At 49.1% G+C, this 18,723-nt stretch overlaps 1 protein-coding gene across 1 annotated transcript; it reads right to left on the reverse strand.

Moving 5' to 3' along the window:
* Positions 1-1,237: 1,237 nt before the first annotated feature.
* On the reverse strand, positions 1,238-8,882 carry LOC115649438. The gene is made up of 5 exons (XM_030558371.1): positions 8,816-8,882; positions 8,186-8,311; positions 5,143-7,103; positions 4,379-4,489; positions 1,238-4,169 (listed from the first exon to the last, which is right to left on the reverse strand). The coding sequence occupies exons 1-5, from the start codon at positions 8,880-8,882 to the stop codon at positions 1,446-1,448; spliced, it is 4,989 nt and encodes a 1,662-aa protein (XP_030414231.1). The 3' UTR covers positions 1,238-1,445.
* Between the last annotated feature and the right edge of the window lie 9,841 nt (positions 8,883-18,723).

The raw sequence follows: 18,723 nt of genomic DNA on the forward strand, positions 1-18,723 counted from the left end.
AAATGCTGATCATGCATACTGACGTTGTACATACTGATTATATGATTGGACCAAAGCATATTATCACGCGCACAGCATGCGCAAAGCAACAATCTTGTGGGCACCATAAAAGGCCCTGTTTACTGTACTATGTAAGGTTATTTAAAGTTCAGACAATCACATGATTATAGCAAGGGTCCCAGTAATTTTCCGAACTGACTTAACAAACTGCGGCCTAAAATACACGATAGTTGCCCACAATTCCCCCTTTTTTCTTAAATGCAGAGTCTACAAGGCGCTGCAAACTGCGCTGAACGCACTGAATTATACAGGGAATGAAAAGTATCAATAACAACACACCCAACAAAACAATAAGAAGTGTATGAGCAAGCGACACAAGCCAACTGGGCCAACCAAAACCTGCGAGCCAAGCCCACAGGGGATCATCATTTTGCTTTATACTTAGCGCATAAGCCTTTAACATAGCAATTTGCTGTTGAATGCGATTACTATTATCCGTTAAATTAAAACAACACATTTCCTTCACAGCTTCACACCCTAAATGTTCTTGCAACAACAAAAAATCAATTGCGGCTCTATTATCCAGGACAGCGTGTCGCAACTCCTGCTGTTCCTGGTTTAATAACCCAATAGCACTAGATGTAGTATTAATAGTTTTAGCCAGTAGACAGGCGAGTTCGGCCAAATTATTTCCATATCCTACTGCCAAACCCGGAAGACCCACCAATGAAGCAGCTAAAGAAATATATTCGGCTTTACTAAGCAGGGTTACATTTCCATTACATGTAGAGGTTAAGGGAGATGCACGCCTTTTAACTCGTGGGTGGGTGGTTCGATCAAGCAAGGTCGCGGAAGGCATTATAGGAACCAAGCGACTAAGGCAACATTGAGTAGTAGACAAATTGGCAGGAACATAATTAAATGTACGACTTCCACAAGTAAAAAACCATCCACTAGGCAAAGGAACATGAGCATAATTGCTAGTTACATTTTGAAAGGTTGTACAATTCCATCGTGTTGGCCCAGTAAATAAGCAGCCTTTCACTGGGCGGTGATTGGAGCAATTTACTATGCGTGCACATGTATTGTTGGGATGATTGGCAACAAAGGGTGTATAAAGCTGCACAGCATCCGGGCGAAGAGAATAACTGGGAGTACCCCAGTTTGATAGTGAGGTATATTGTATCATAGACTTATTATACATAGTGCGCAATAAAGAGGCATTTGTAACAGGTATATCTTGAGGCGCTTTACAAACAGGCACAAGGCATGTTCCCAACAAGCCATGCATATCGGGTGCAACAGTTAAACAGAATTCAGATTGATTAAGCACATTAGCCAAGCGCACCCAAATATTATAACGCAAGCGCTGTTCCAAATCCGGCACAGCCACAGCAGGCACTAAAATAATACAAAACAATAGTCCAATTGTCCAACACATCTTTTCAGCCAAACAGAAGACGAAGGTCTGGAATGTTATCGTCGTCTTTATTTGCGTCCTCCGGGTCACTCGGTGGGTCAGTCGATGGTTGCTCCGGGTTACTGCGGGCAAGCCACGGTCGAACCCACTTCGCAGGTAGGCAGCGAGGACCTGTAACAGTAGAAACACAAGCATAACCCCTTCCCCAAGTTAATAAATCTGCGGGACCTTGCCACTTTTGATCTGTATAATTAAACCATCGAACTTGTGGACGGGGCAATTGACAATCTTGGCCCGTAGCACCAGCAAAGTGCCGCATAACCGGTGGGGTATTATGGGGTCCTACCTGTAGCCAATTAAGCACATATAAAGCCTTTGAAAGGCGAGCATGAGGTGTACGGGACAATGGATCAGCATCGGGGGCAATTCCCCCTTTCTGTTTTAACAAAAGAGATTTAAGGGAGGCATGAGAACGCTCCACAATAGCTTGACCGGTGGAATTGCCAGGAACACCAGTAACATGGGAAATGCCCCATAAGGAAAGAAAACGAGCTGTACGACGAGAAATATATCCAGCACCATTATCTGTTTTGATGGACGCAGGAATGCCCATAACAGCAAAGCAAACTTGCCAATGTTTAATAACATCCCGGGAACCGGTGCTGGCTAGCGCCGTCGCCCACAGAAATCCTGAGAAGGTATCTACTGTAACATGAACATACTTAAGGGAGCCGAACTCAGAAAAAAGGGTAACATCAGTTTGCCAAATCTGTAAGGAGGACAAACCGCGGGGGTTAACACCGGAGGCAAAAGAAGGGGGTAAAACATGCTGCTGGCAACTAGGGCAAGAGGCCACAAGAGCACGGGTAGTGGACAATGGAAGTTTAAATTGCCTGGCCAAAGCACGGGCAGATTGGTGAAAAAAGTCATGCGAGAGACGAGCCTGAGCAAAGGAATCAGGAACATGAACCGAACCAACCAATTGGTCAACAAGGGCGTTGCCCTGGGCCAGGCCATCCACAATACCAGAATGACTGCGAATATGAGTAATAAAATAAGGGCAGGAGCGGGCATCAAGTAAATGCCAAAGTTGTAAAAGGGCCCGCCACAGGACAGGATTAGGCACTTGTTTTAAAAGAGAACGTTCCAAACGATTCGCAACACCCACAGCATAAAGAGAGTCACTGACAATATTAAGAGGGGTGGAGGGCCACTTAGCAAAGGCACGAATAATAGCCTGAAATTCCAAAACTTGCAGAGATCCCTCAGCAACCACCATTTCGTGATGCCAAGCACCAGCAGTATACCACAAAATGGCGGCGCGGGCCATTTTGCCACTTGCATCGGTGAATACAGTAAGTCCCTGAACAGGGGAAGATTGCCGCATGACCGCCTTTTCCAAAGGAATCGTTACAGACAAAAGGCGGTGAGGAGGATAATGATTGGTAAGTCGACCAGTAAAATACAACAAGGCAGTGGCAAAGGAAACATCAGTAGCAAAAATGTGAGATAACAATGGAGCATTAAAAGGCACGTAAATAACATCAGGATCAGCTCCCGTAATTGCAACAGTACGGGAGCGGGCGGTTATAAGAAGTGATGCAATAGCCTCCAGGCGAGTGGTAACTGTTTTGGAAAATTGAGAAGAGGGAAAAATCCATTCAAGGCAAACAAGAGGGTCAGGTAAATCAGGAAGCCATTGAAAAAGTAGCGCTTCCAGGGAGGTATCTCTGGAGAGTATGGCCAGGGACACAGGTGATCCCGGAAGAACACGACCGGAATATCGAAGGGTGATTTTATCAGCAATGGTACGAAGAGCAGCTTCATGGTGCGGTTGCAAGGATCGAGGTTCAGCCGGATCACGGCCTCCTTTAAGAAGTTGAAGAAGGGGAGCAAGATCCTCATTGGAAATGCCGCAAAGTCCACGGACCCACTGCAGGTCACCGACCAGACGTTGGACATCATGCAAATTGTGAATGGAAAGATTAAAAGTTAGTTTTTGAGGTCGCACAATGGAATCTGTAATGCGCATGCCTAAATAAAAGTAAGGCGCTTGTCGTTGAACTTTATCCGGAGCTATAGTAAGGCCAGCAGACTGCAGCACAGAGGTAATTTCCGAAATAGCTGTGTCAGGATCAAGAGTTGCTGCAGCAAAAAGGATATCATCCATATAATGATAAATAAGCCAGTCAGGATGTGCAGAACGAAGGGGCCGCAACGCCCAGGCCACGTAAAACTGGCAGATGGTGGGTGAGTTTTTCATGCCTTGCGGAAGCACTGTCCATTGGTACCGTTGAGCGGGCTCAGCCTTGTTTACAGAAGGGACTGAGAAGGCAAATTTATCTTTGTCGTCAGGATGAAGAGGAATTGTAAAGAAACAGTCCTTTAAATCAATTATAAGTAAAGGCCAATTACGTGGAAGCATTGTAGGGGTAGGCAAGCCTGGTTGGAGGGCCCCCATATCCTTCATAACTGCATTTATCGCCCGCAAATCATGCAGCAGACGCCACTTTCCTGATTTCTTGGGAATAGTAAAAATAGGAGTGTTCCAGGGGCTTAGAGAAGGTTCGAGGTGGCCCTTTTCGAGTTGTTCTTGAACCAGTTCATGTACACGGGCGAGCTTGTGAGCTGGTAACGGCCATTGAGCGACCCACACTGGAGTAGAGGTTAACCATTCCAACCGTAGGATCGGTCGCCCCTCAATGGCCGCTAGGCAAAAGGCGAGTTTTGTAAAACAACCCCCCACTGACTTAAACAGTCACGGCCTAGAAGCCAGACGGGAGCAGAAAGGACATACGGACGCACCTTTGCAGTTGTATCAGGGTCCTCATGGTCACGGATTGTAATATAGTAGGTACTAATGTGAGTGGATTGGGTCCCACCAATGCCCCTAACCGGGGTCGCGGCATCTTGTAGGGGCCAGGAGTCAGGCCAGAATTGAATCGGAACAACAGTTACATCGGCTCCAGTATCCAAAAGGGCCTCATGTCGGATTTGGCGGCCATCCGGGCCATGTAGGCAGACCATCCGTGAAGGCTTGCGCTGGGTCACTGTCATAGCAAAGGCTACCTGTGGAGGATCCGTAGAGCCAAACCCATGAGGGCCACGTTCCGTTAACTTAGTCTTTGGTACGGAACTGTGAAATGGGATCAGCTGAGCAATACGAGTGCCAGCTGCAATATTAACTGGAGGGAAGAGGGCCCGGACCATTATCCCGATGTTTCCGGTATAGTCCGCATCAATAAGGCCAGGTAGCACAAAGATTCCTTGTTTAGACATAGAGGAACGGCCAATTAGGAGCGCACTAAGTCCGTATCCCAAGGGGCCATTAACTACAGAGGGAACGATTTGTACCTTATTGTCTTCCAACGTTACATCTGCTGCTGTGGCCAAGTCCACTCCGGCACTTCCTCGGGTGGCTCCTGTGAGGTATTCCAAACAACCGGCTTGGGGTTGGGGGACACTTGTGTCTTCGCGCCCCCCCGGCGGGCGCTCCGCGTCCCGTTTCCCGGGAGTGGCGTACCATCCTTCTTAAAACGAGATCGGCACTCAGATGCACGGTGTCCAAACTTGTCACAGCGATTACAAGTTCCTGCAAAAGCCTTTGTCGCATCGTCGGTTCCCGCCCGTACAGTTTTATTTGGGCAGTCCTTTTTCATATGTCCCGGCTTCCCGCATGCAAAACAAACTCCTGATGGACGGGAAGGCTTATTAGACCTTACCAAAGGTTTAAGGGCCACGGCCAATGCGGATGCATGAGCCTTTGCATGTATTTCTGCTTTATCAGTTTCTTCATACATTGAGGCTCTACTGCAGGCCTCCACCATTTCAGTTAAGGAAGCAGTTTTCGGCAGGGTGGCCAAAATACGACGACAAACGGCATTGGCATTTTGTATAGCCAGATCAAGCCCAACGGCTGTTTTTGCTTCGGCCGTCAGATTGGGGGAGCGGTCTATTGCTTCTCGGAGTCGATCAAGGAATGTAGAATAAGGTTCCGAAGGATCCTGGACAATTTTTGCGTATGGCGGATTTGGTTTACCTATTTGAGGCACGTCCTTAAAGGCAGCCAAGGCCAGTCTCTGCGACTGCTGTAAAATCCGAGGATCAAGACGGGCTTGCCGCTGCGGGTCTGCGTAGGTACCGGTCCCCATGAGCATATCCTGAGTAGCGAAACGCAGCGGATTATTTTCGTCCAATTCGATGTTGCGTAGCAGAGCCAGTTCTACACGTTTTGACCAATTATCCTTCCACAACAACCTTTGAGTGGGTGTTAAAAGCATATCAGCAAATTTTAGGGAGTCATAGGGACACATAGCTTGTCCAACAAACACCTGCTCCACAATGGACTGCACATATGGGTTATTCATACCATAGGACATTATCGCCTTCTGTGCCTCACGAATGAGTTTCCAATCCAACGGCGCCCACTGTCGTCTGGCGGGGTTGTGTGGATCGGGCGCAATAACCGGAAAGGCGGTAGGTATAAACTCCCCTTCTATATGGGCCTCTTTTATAAGTCCACGCCATCGCCGCACCGGATCGGGCGAGTTTGCTCCTGCGGCATCAGAGGAATACGCCGGTGGCTTAGCAAGAAAAGGATTGTTCTGTCGTATTAAGGGGCGACCTGGCAGCTGTCCGCATTTGCCGTCGCATCCCTGGCGCCCACAATGAAGACAGGAGGCAGCTACGTCGCTTGCGTGTAAGGTATTATCCAACCGTGCAGTTTTGTGTTCGGTGCATCCCCACGATCCGCACCAGGGGCAGGGGGAAGCGACATCAACTGGACGTGTAGTTTTATCGGGTGGTTTAGTCTTGTAATTTCTCATAAAATTGGACTCAAAGGCGGATGTGCCTGGTGGTTTAACTTTATAGTTCTCATAGTCCTGCAAGGTCTTTAAAAGATGAGACTGAGGAGGGGAAGTTTCCCCTGCCATACGAGACAGTTTGTCCAGCATTGCTTGTAGCTGGTGTCCTTGTCGTTTCATCTCCTCCCGAAACTCCGCGGATTCAGTGAAAGGAATATGATCGGTGTCCATTTTTTCGAAATCATCCGAATCTAGAGGAAGGGGGACCATGTGAGGATCAACATTAGGCTCATCAGGGTCAAAACCAGGTGCAGTAGGAATAACCACTTCTTCCCCTGAGAAGAACTCCTTGGCCCCGACTGGCAGCACAATGGGTGGGTCAGGCTGCACCGCAGGCGACTCATCTGCCTTCTTCGGGTGGAAGATCTCATCCACGGCAGCCTGAACTTCTGCCTCGGCCGCAAGCGTCTCCACCACTTTCTTGGTCTTACACCATATTTGACTAAGGGTAACAGCTTCCTTATTACCGTGAGTGATGGACTCCCACAAATCTGATCCAAGTCGTTCCCAGACTGTCTTATCGAAGACGGTGTTCGGGGTAATGAAGAACCCACGTCGTTGTCCCCATTTAAGCAAACGAGACAGCGATTCCGGAGAAATTTTTTCTCCCTGTTTTTCTGCTATACGTAGCAGAAATTCGTGCACTGTTTTCTCTTCAACAGACAGCGCAGAACCCATTTTTCCTTTTATAATACGCGGCCGCTCACCTGTGAGCTCACGAACGTCACTCTCGGACGACCAGGAGCCGATATCCCCTCGGTACCTCCTGCCACGGCCACCACCTCCGCTTTTCTTCTCTCGAGCGCACCGACCAAGTCCTGCCGGATCGGATCACGTCGGGGTCACCAATTGTGGCGTCTCAATGCGGAGCACAGAAAATTCACACACAACACAGCTGTAGACAAGTTAAAAAATCTTCCCTTTTATTTTCCTTCCTACCTCCTTATATAGTTAAACCTAGTTACATAAATGCTGATCATGCATACTGACGTTGTACATACTGATTATATGATTGGACCAAAGCATATTATCACGCGCACAGCATGCGCAAAGCAACAATCTTGTGGGCACCATAAAAGGCCATGTTTACTGTACTATGTAAGGTTATTTAAAGTTCAGACAATCACATGATTATAGCAAGGGTCCCAGTAATTTTCCGAACTGACTTAACAAACTGCGGCCTAAAATACACGATAGTTGCCCACACTGCACCGCTCTCCATCGTGGCACCAGTCGTACTCATGGCACTGCTCCAACTCCTGGCACCAGTCTTGACACTGCTCTGTCTGTGGGTCACCATCCAGGAGTAGATCCCAGTCCTGACACCGGTCATTGTCTTTGAGACCCAGGTCCAGATCCAAATGCTGGTCCAGGTCCTGACACCAATCTAGGTCCAGACCCTGTTCCCCAGTGTTGTGGGACCGTTCTTCTCCATCTCGGCACCAATTTCCAACTTCATGGTACCAATCAACTTTGTCTCGTCGACGTGACTCGGCACAGACCCACTCGGCACCACCGTGGCCATCACGTTCCACCTCTCACTCATCAGGGTCTGAGGCAGGGTCACGCTTCTCAGACTGCCACCACTTGGATCATGGTCACCTGGGCTCAGGGGCGGATCAGTGGCAGGCGCAAGAACAAGGCCCCGCTCAAGGGTCCACCCAGTGGCCCTTTTGGACACCCTGGGCATACCTCCAGGCCCAAGGTGCTCCCTCTGGGGCTTCTTGCTCGGCCCCGCCTGAGCCACAAGTGCCTGAGGCCTCTGCCAGCTGTCCTGCTCCCAGAGGCATGGAGATGGTGGTATCGTCCTCACAGGCGCCAGCTCCTGGCCAGGACACTGAGGTCATAGGACCAGAGCAGAGGGACACAGCTCAGCAAGCGGCCCAGTATGATCCTTTACTTTCTGTGGCATCCTCCTCATCTTCGCCCAATGAGGCTGTGGCAGGGACCGCTATATTGGGTCCCCCCAACAGTAAACCTCCGCGCCCACCAGGAACTCTTGCGAAGAGTGGCACAGAATATGAACCTGCAAGCAGAGGAGGTAGTCGAGGTGGAGGACCCTGTGGTTGACATTTTGTCCACAGAGGCTCCTTCCAGGGTGGCCTTACCACTTATCCGGACCATTCAAACTATGGCTAGTACAATCTGGCAAACACCCACTTCTATTCCCTCAACTGCTAAGGGGGTGGAGCAGAAGTATTTCATCCCCTCCAAGGGATATGGCTATCTGTACACTCACCCACAGCCCTGTTCACTGGTGGTGGCCTCAGTGAATGAGAAGAAGCGTCATGGTCAGCAAGTCTCGGCACCCAAATCGAAAGAGGCCAAGTGCCTCGATTTATTTGGGTGCAAAGTCTACTCCTCAGGGGAGCTCCAACTCCAGATTGCGAACCAGCAGGCTCTCCTGAGCCAACACAATTTTAACTCTTGGAAGTCCATGATGAAGTTCAAGGAACTGGTTCCTCCAGAGTCCAGAGAAGAGTTTGGGAGTCTGTTCAAGAGGGCAAAATGGTCGCACGAACCACTTTACAGGCCTCATTGGACACCACGGACTCTGCCGCTCGGACCCTCTCCTCAGGGATAGCAATGAGGTGCATTTCTTGGCTGCAAGCTTCTAGTCTACTACCAGAGCTTCAGCAAACTTTGCAGGATCTCCCCTTTGATGGAGTGGGCCTGTTCTCAAACAAGACAGACTTGAGGCTTCAAAGCCTCAAAGACTCTACGGCTATAATGTGTTCGCTGGAGATGCACACACCATCTATCCCGCGGAAACCATTTAAACTGCAGCCTCAATGCTCCTACCCTCCTCCTCAGCTGAGACAGGACTTCTACAGGAGATGGGGGTGCGGTGGCAAGAGAAAACCCTCCAATCACCGATCTAGCAAGGCCCAAGGTCCTTTCAAGCCCTCAGCGAGTCCCAAACAAAACTTTTGAAGGGACACCTGAAGACGGACCTCACTCAGGATCCTACCCCATTCTTGAATCATTTATCCCATTTCCACCGTGCCTGATCCCTCATAACCACGGACTGTTGGGTTCTTCGCACGGTGGAAAGGGGATATTCTCTCTAATTTTCATCCTCCCACCCTCCCTTCCCATCCCTCTTCAGGAACCCCACTCACGAGCAACTCCATATCCGGGAGGTGCAGTCCCTCCTTGCCATGGGGGTGATCAAGGAGGTTCCAAGGGAACTAAGGGGCAGGGAGGTTTACTCCTGTTACTTCCTAATCCCCAAGGCAAAAGGCGGGCTTTGGCCTATCCTGGACCTGCGGGGACTCAACAAATTCATGGTAAATTCGAAGTTCCGCATGGTCTCCTTGGGCACCATTATACCTTCCCTGGATCCTGGAGACTGGTATGCCACCCTCAACATGAAGGAGGTGTATTTCCACATAGCGATCCATGCAGTTTACGGTCCTTTCTACATCCCCCTGGGTGTTCATCAAATGTATGGCAGTAGTGGCAGCCTTCCTCTGTCGTTGACGAATTCAGGTATACCCATATCTCGATGACTGGCTCATCCAAGGGCGCACCAAAGAGCAGGTGCAGTCCCACATTCAGTTGGTCACGGACGCGTTTGGTCAATTAGGCCTCCTTCTCAACATGGCAAAGTCGATGCTAGAACTAACCCAGACGATTGAATTCATTGGGGTGGTCCTGGACTCCATGCGTGCTCAAGCCCTCCTGCCGGAGGCTTGTTTCCAAGCTTTGTCGGGCCTCATCCAGACCCTTCAGAGCTTCCCAAGCTCGATGGCAAGAACATGCTTGAGTCTTCTAGGACACATGGCTTCCTGCACATCTGTCACCAGGCATGCCAGACTAAGGCTCTTTCCACTTCAAGCCTGGCTGGCATCAGTCTATTGCCCAGGTTGAGACAGCCTGAACCTGGAGAGGGTTCTGACCACACTCCACTGGTGGCTAGACCCAGGGGCGGTATGTGAAGGAGTTCCCTTCCACATCCCTCAGCCCTCCTTGTCCTTTGTTATGGACGCATCAGCCCTGGGATGGGGCACCCATCTCTGGGACACTCAGACACAGGGTCTGTGGGCCCCGTTCGAACTCTCTCTCCACATCAACGTATGGGAACCGAGGGCAGTACATCTAGCTTGTCAAGCCTTTCAAGAGCGGCTGCACAGTTGTTGTGTGACGGTCCTCACAGACTACACCATGTTCTACATCAACAAGCAAGGGGGGGCTCATTCCTCCCCCCTCTGTCAGGAGGCCATTCGACTGTGGGAATTCTGCATAGCCAACTCCATTCACCTGGTGGCGCCTTTTTCTCCCAGGGGTCCAGAACACGTTGGCGGACCGCCGTAGAGGATACTTCCATACTCACAAGTGGCCTCTCCATCCATCTTCCTAAAGTGGGAGTTTCCCCAGGTCAACCTGTTTGCCTCATGCATCAATCGGAAGTGCCAGGCATTTTTCTCCCTCCAGGGTCGCTCCCCAGGCTCTTTCACAGATGCCTTCCTACACTCATGGACGAGCCGATTGTTCTATGCCTTCCTGCCATTTCCCCTTGTACACAAGGTCCTGCTCAAGGTGTGCAGGGACAAATCACGACTGATTCTGGTGGTCTCAGTGTGGCTTAGATAGCATCGGTACACCACTCTGTTGGAGATCTCGGTGAATGCCCCGATTCCGCTGCCTCTCTTTCCGGACCTGATCATGCAGGATTGTGGCCACCTCTGTCACCCCGACCTGTGGTCCCTCCACCTCACAGCATGGATGCTGCATGGCGGAGCCACTCTGAACTCCTCTGTTCTCGATTGGTGCAATAGGTCCTGTTGGGCAGCAGGAAACCTTCCACTCAGGCTACGTATATAGCTAACAGACGTTTTGGAGCATGAGCTTTCGTGGGTGAATACCCACTTCATCAGATGCTGCTTTTACAGATCCAGACTAACACGGCTACCCCTCTGGAATATAGCTAAATGGAGGCAATTCTCATGCTGGTGCTTTCACCATGACATGCTTCCCCTCTAAGCGTCCGTGCCTCTCATTCTGGACTATCTCCTGAACCTGAAACAGCAAGGTCTGGTGATATCATCCATCAGAATTCACCTGGTGGCCATCTCAGCTTTCCACGCAGGAGCAAATGGTCCATCTGTCTTTGCCAACCCCATGGTTGATAGGTTCCTCAAGGACCTGGACCATCTATATCTGCAGGTACAACAGTCTGTACCCACGTGGGACCTTACCCTGGTCCTCTCCAGACTTATGACATCTCCATTTGAGCCTTGGCCACATGTTCTCTTTTGTACCTCTCTTGGAAAACCACTTTCCTCGTGGCTATCAGTTCGGCAAGGCATGTCTCTGAGCTCAAGGCTCTTACATCAGAACCACCTTACACAATCTTCCATGAAGATAAGGTGCAGCTACGACCTCACCGTGCCTTTCTTCCCAAGGTTGTATCGACTTTTCATATCAACCAGGACACCTTCCTCCCAGTTTTCTACCCAGAACCTCACGGCAATAGTCAGGAACAACGGCTTCAGTCCCTCAATGTTCGTAGGGCTCTTACGTTCTACTTTAAATGTACAAAGCCATTTCAGAAAACAACACAGCTCTTCATCACAGTAGCAGATCGGATGAAGGGTCTTCCAGTCTCCTCCCAGCAGATCTCTTCTTGGATTACGTCATGTATTCATGCTTGCTATGATCTGGCCAGGGTCCCAACCCCTCATCTCACCGCTCACTCCACGAGGCCTCAGGCCTCGTCGGCAGACTTCCTGGCCCAGGTGCCAATCCAAGAGATCTGCAGAGCTGCTGCTTGGTCTTCAGTGCATACGTTTGCCTCACACTGTGCCATCGTTAGACAGGCCAGAGACGATGCAGCATTTGGTAGGGTGAGCGTACAATCCACAGTACTTCATTCTGACCCTACCACCTAGGTAAGGCTTGGGAGTCACCTAATTGGAATCGATATGAGCAAGCACTCGAAGAAGAAAAGATGGTTAGTCAGTTTTGTAACTGTTGTTCTTCGAGATGAGTTGCTCATAGCCATTCCAAATCCGCCCCCCTTCCCCTCTGTCCGAGTAGCCAGCAAGAAGGAACTGAGGGGGCGCTGGGTCAGCCGGCGTATATATACAGCGCCATGAAGGCGCCACTCCAGGGGGCCCCACAGCCGACCCACCAGGTGTTGCTAGGGTAAACATTCTCTGACAGCCATGCATGCGGTGTGCACACACCTAATTAGAATGGATATGAGCAACACATCTCGAAGAACAACAGTTACAAAGGTTGTAACTATTTTTTCCCTATCCCTCAATGGAATAGTCTATAAACAAACTCAATTAGAAAATGAGGGTAGTTTATGTTGAATTCTAGCTTAGCCTAGTGATTATTCTGTCCAAAAACAAAGGTGTTGCCACTAATAATTAATAATTCAAGGTAATGGGAGGTTTTCTTGTCAAATGATGTCTGGATTGTGGTGTACTGGAATACGAGCTTTTATCAGAGCATGATGTATATGAAAAAGACAATGAAACAGAGTCAGTGACTGGCATGGAAAAAGAACTTAGGATAGAATTTATGATTCAGAGGTGTTCTGCATCTAAAAAAAACTTGCCATTTCAGCTGATTCATCCACTGAAGGTGTCATAGTTTTTGCAAAATGCTCATTGATAAAATTGTCTCACAAGATGGAGGTTATGTACCCCACAGTAGATGCTGATCCTGTTTCTGCACTGACTACTGAAGGAACTCTTATATCCTCTTTAGCAGAGTAAAAAGGTTAGAAATGATTTGTCCTCATATAATGATTCTGCTTTTGGTTTATATCTCCCCTTTGTCTAGCTCTTATTCTTTGCAGCCTATGTTAAGGATGATTGCAGTAAGTGGAAACAAGCAGCTGCCAGCCAAACGTTAGAAGTTCTAGAGACTCCTTTGTAGTGGCATATGAGCTATGTTTAAGAAATTAGTTACGCATTTAGAAACAGATAATCCTCCTTGTGCAGAACACAAAACTTGTTTCATTACGGAAATTTCTCTTCCACATGCCAGTCTTTGATTCCTTGGAAATACACAGTCCACAAGTAGGTTGGTTTTGCCTACTAAATGCTCTTGCTGCTAAAAAATTTGGGTTTTAACAATGCAATTTTTTTCTTTTCTGGCAAATTTTCCTGTTGCTCTTTTCCTGTGGCTGGTGTCATAGTGGAGTCATTGGCCTTATAACTAGTGAAAATATTAAATATAACTAGGCTTAAATAAACAAGGGAACACACCCAGATGCAGGTCAACAACAACTTCTTCTTTATTAAATTATTCCTTAGAAAAGCAGGTTTTAAATGGCTTCTGCTTTCCCATAATTTGTATGATAGACTTTTAAGGCTGACTATTCAAGGCATGGTAAGTTCTTCTTCAAGGAGTGTCCCTGTGGGTGCTCCACTTTTAGGTGTTTGAGCACCCCTGCACTTCTAGTCAGAGATTTAAGGTAAAAGTGCCCTGGTTGGCCACGCATGCACTGCAGTCAGCTCTTGCTGCTCTGAGTGGGTATTGCGCACGCGCAGCCAACCGTCCCCCAATTCTTTCTTTGCTGCTGTTGGCATCAGTCGGAACAACAACAGCACCTCAGAATAATCTTCCTCAGAATACTTTTTCCTTTCCTTTTAGCCCGAAATTACCCCTTCCTGTTCCCTGTGGGATTCCTGTTTCTTCTCTTTCCATCTAAAAACAACAACAACAAACAGAAAACCTAGAGACTCTCTTCAAATGGCCATGCCTCACCTGTAGACTGTCAGTACTAGTCTCTAGTAGTCATTCCCAGTGTAAGGGGACTGTTGCCCTTACTAACATTCAGTGGGGGTGTTTTGGTTGGCTAACTCCCAGCACTAAAAGATAGGGGAAACGCCAATGCTCCAGGTCAGCCTCAGCCTCTGAGCCTGATTGACAGGGCGGGCAGGCTAATCAGGGAGTCAGGAGGCCAGGGTGGTCCCATCCTCCATGTAAGCTGGAATTGCCTGGGTCAGACAGAGTGGGGCCAAGCTAAGGAGAATGCAGGGGCCCAAGCTGAGCTGGGGAGCAGGGCCATGCCAGCCAGAGTGGCCAGAGAAGCAGATCAGGAAGCAGGTCAGAGCTGGGAGCAGAGCCAGAGAGACAGCCCAGGGAGAGAGCAGTTCCTGTGCTGGGAGCAGAGCTGCAGTCATAGAGCTAGGTGTGGAGAGCAACTGGGGCCAGCCAAGGGGGGACTTTGGGCAAAGGACCCAGTGCAGAAAGACACCCCCAGCCAAGGGTCCTTGCAGGCCAGACTTGGGAGGAGGATCGTAACCCGACGGGCAGCTGATGCTGGAAGAAGGGTCCCACCACTCAAAGCCCGGAGGTGTGTGGCCACCACCATTGCAAGTGTCCAACCCGCAGCATCCCTGCCCAACAGCCAGGGCCTGAAAAGGAGACCTGGGACCTACAAGGAACAGATTGTGAAATGCCCTGATGTCCAGAGACACTGTTTGTAATGTTCCATGCCACAGAGCAGGGTGATGTGTTTTCCTTTAACCTTTCCCATTTTTCCTTATTCTTTTTTAAAATTAATTGTTAATTAAACAACTTGTATTTGCTTTAAATTGTATGAAATGATCAGTGGGTCAGGGAGGTGCCAAGTGCAGAGAGAGTACCCTGGAGTGGGGACACCCTAGCCCCTGTCCCATGTGACTACAGCAGGGTTGGGGGTTGAGCCCCCCAGGAATCCTGGGTCCAGCCTTGTTGGGGTTCGAGGACTCTGCCAGACAGGAGAGTGGAAGGGGAGTCCTCGAGGGCAGGGAGGCCTCTGGGTAAAGGAAGTGGTAATGAGGACTCAGATCCTTTCACTAGCACATCTCACCGGGGTAGTTCAGAAGCCAGGAGAGTTTCCGACAATAGTAGGACCATCCCCCGCTTACACCAGTGTGTTCACTGCCTGGGAGAGACTCACGTTCTGCAGAAGTGCCACTACTGCAAAAAGCTAGCGGCAAGGACCAGAAAGGCTAGGGAACTCCAGCTCAAACTGATGCTTATGGAGAAATCCCTGTGTCCTGCCTCTGATCTTGAGCAGGGGACTCCTCCCAACCAGCTTACTCACTCATCAACTGCGTGTCGGACATGGGATCCTCTAAGACAAGCACAAAGGAGCCAGCCCCCATGAAAACAAAGAAGCTGTCTCACTCCTCCCCCCAGGGAGTATAGCAATGGAAAAAGCGATCTCCAACTGCTAAATCCACCTCGGTACTGTCAGCACGCAGAGCCTCAGACCGTGTGGCAGTGGGTTCGTCCAGTGCAGAGGCAACCCAAGGAGTGAAAGATCTGGTGCGGTCTAGCTCTAAGACAGACAGTCACGGAAAAACTAAGCCTGTTCCTTCAGAGGCTAGAGAGCTGAAGCCCTTGGCACCAAGCAGTGCTATGGCGCCACCTGCTGTTCTTATATATTGTTAGTCCTGCTTTGAGCAAGTGATTGGACTAGATGACCTCCTGAGGGCTCTTCCAACCCTAATATTCTCTTATTCTTTGATTACAGCAAGCCCACAGCACCAGCAGCACAGACACTGACTGACTAACCTCTGTGTGCCTGCCATGTCTGCACCTAACTTCCCGATGCCTCAGCATTTCATTAGCCAGGCAGACTTTTTCATTGCCTCCACCCCAGGCATGCCTCTCTCTGTCACAGATGGCACCCTAGCCAGACCAGCCATGAGTCTCATGGCTACACCTGCTGGCTCAGTCCCTCCTCTCTCAAGCAATGAGGAGGATGAACTGGCCGTGGGGATGGGCACCCCACGCCATTTATCACCCAAGCCTGGAACCTCAGGGCTACAACCCATAGTGTGGCAACCCCCTTAATGGATGCCCCCACAATGGCTCTCCCACCAAACTGGCCCTACTGGGACTGATGGGCACTGTATAGGGCTCATAATATTCAGCCGTCTAACCAATTCAGGTCCAGAACACCAAGATCAGCTAGATCTACTTCACTGGTTGCCCCAGCTTCCCCTGAAGTTGCCATGGAGGAGCAAGAGGACAATGAGGACTTAATAGAGAGTGACATCCTACCTCCTACCCATATTTCTTCACCATCCCTGGAATACACAATCATGCCTCCCAACACACAGGGGGATGACTTTAAATCTTTCCAAGATCTATTGAAGCGTGTGGCTGATTCCCTAGGTATCTGCTTAGAAGAGCTACCAGAGAAACACAGCATAAACTCACTGACATTCTCCATGCCTCTCCTATGGCCAAGATTGAATTGCCTATTAATTCTGCCACTATAGACCTGGCAAAAATGGTCTGGCAGACACTGGCCATGGCCCCACCTTCTTGTAAACGTTCAGACAAGAAGTATTATGTGCCAGCAAAAGGGGCTGAGTTCCTCTTCACTCACCCTTGCCCAAACTCACTAGTTGTGGAAGCTGTTAATCAAATGGGAAAACAACACCTGGCTCTTTGCACTCCTTACAACAAAGACTGGAAACACCTTGACCTGTTTGGTAGAAAGGCCTCAGCGACTCTTCAGTTACGCATCGCTAACTATTCCGTGCTATTAGCCAAACACACTCACAACATTTTTGCACAGATGTCTACGTTTATTGAGCATCTCCCCACAGACAAATAAGAACAATACAAAGTGAGCATCTCAGAAGGTTCCCTGATTGCCAGGATGGCCTTGCAGGCATCATTGATTCTGCAGACACAGTGGCTCACTCCATTGCCACATCAGTAGTCATGCAGAGGGCCTCTTGACTCCACCTTTTCAGCTTCCCCAAGGAAATCCAGGCCACAATCAAGGACAAACCTTTTGAGGGACAGAAACTCTTTACAGACACCACAGGTGCAGCCTTGCATACACTCAAGGACTCCCGTGCCATGCTGAAAACCTTGGGAATTCATGTACCTGATAACAAAAAGAAACAGGGCGCATTTTACATCTAGCACTTCCGTAGTGCTCTGTATATCCAGCTGCAGAGACAGTACTACCAACGTGGCAAACAATGTCAGCCAAGACAACAGACACCGGGGCAATCCACCATGACCCAACCATCTACTTCTAGACAGGCATTTTGAAGTGTTGGTCGAGGACATGAGAGCCCCTCAGATTCCATTGCCACAACCAACTCCCGATTCCAGTCCATTTGGAGACAGCCTAAAACCTTTCTGTCCAGTCTGGGCAACCATTACATTGGATAAATGGGTTCTGGAAATTATATGCAAAGGCTATTCCATACCCTTCACCTCTGTTCCACCAACCCACACCCCTCCCTCATCCCTCTTCAGGGACCTTTCTCACGAACACTTTACTACAGCAGGAAATAAATCACCTCCTGCAACTCGGTGCTGTAGAACCTGTACCTCCCAAACACAGAAGGACCAAGTTTTATTTGCACTACTTCCTCATCCAAAAGAAAACCAGCAGCTGGAGGCCCATATTGGACTTGCACAAGCTAAATAAGTTTATCAGAACTCAGCATTTCAAGATGGTTATCCTTGCAACCATAATCTCAGCATTGGAGAAGGGAGATTGTCTCTTGGCCCTCGACCTCCAGGATGCTTATTTCCATGTTACCATACATCCTGCACACAGAAGGTTCCTTCGTTTCACAGTAGGCAACCTACATTTCCAGTACAAAGTGCTCCCATTTGGATTTTCCACAGCTACACGAGTTTTTGCCGAAGTCCTCACTGTGGTCACAGCCCATCTTCGTAATTATATTCCCCTACCTGGATGGTTGCCTCGTGAAAGCTTCTGCATACTAACAGGCAGTGGAAGCTTTGTCACTCACTGCAAATCTGTTCATAAAACTAAGTCTACAAATCAATGTCATAAAATCCACCTTAATTCTGACTCAACAGCTGGAATTCATAGGTGCCCACCTGGCCTGCACCCTGGCATTGCCAAGTCTACCCCAACAACACTTCCTAACATTAACAAACCTCATAACAACTATAAAAAACAGCCTGCAGACATCCGTCAGGTTATGTCTCCAACTTCTAGGACATGTCAGCAACCATGTTTGTCATGAAACACGCAGGACTTCATATGAGGCACCTTCAGGCATGGTTCTGTACAGTATACATTCTTCACAGACATTCCTTTCACAAGCGACTGACTATGCCCACCACAATAAAGAACTCGTTATCCTGGTGGACAAACTATTCCAAGGTCTGCACGGGAGTCCAGTCCAACAACACACCCCATCAGTCACGATAACCACAGATATGTCTGTTAGTCTATAAGGTGCCACAGGACTCTGTCACTTTTTACAGATCCAGACTAACACAGCTACCCCTCTGATACTTGATAACCACAGATGCGTCTCTCCTGGGCTGGGGGCACACCTGTCTGAACGTACCATCCAGGGCAGATGTTCATCCATGAAGTTCATGCTCCACATAAATCTATTGGAGCTCCAATAGATGCATTCCACCATTTTCTGCCCTTCATTCGCAACAAGACAATGCAGATCCTTACGA

Source organism: Gopherus evgoodei, chromosome 3 (genome assembly GCF_007399415.2).
Source record: "Gopherus evgoodei ecotype Sinaloan lineage chromosome 3, rGopEvg1_v1.p, whole genome shotgun sequence".
Classification (NCBI taxonomy): domain Eukaryota; kingdom Metazoa; phylum Chordata; order Testudines; family Testudinidae; genus Gopherus; species Gopherus evgoodei.

What these genes read in the sequence shown, in the direction of transcription:
- LOC115649438 (XM_030558371.1), bottom strand. Translation starts at nt 8,882, where the DNA reads ATGCACCTCATTGCTATCCCTGAGGAGAGGGTCCGAGCGGCAGAGTCC. An exon ending in CGTGGTGTCCAATGAGGCCT is followed by an intron (nt 8,312 to 8,815) that starts GTAAAGTGGTTC and finishes CTCTGCTTGCAG; the next exon opens with GTTCATATTCTGTGCCACTC. An exon ending in CCGTGGCCCTTAAACCTTTG is followed by an intron (nt 4,490 to 5,142) that starts GTAAGGTCTAAT and finishes GATCCTCCACAG; the next exon opens with GTAGCCTTTGCTATGACAGT.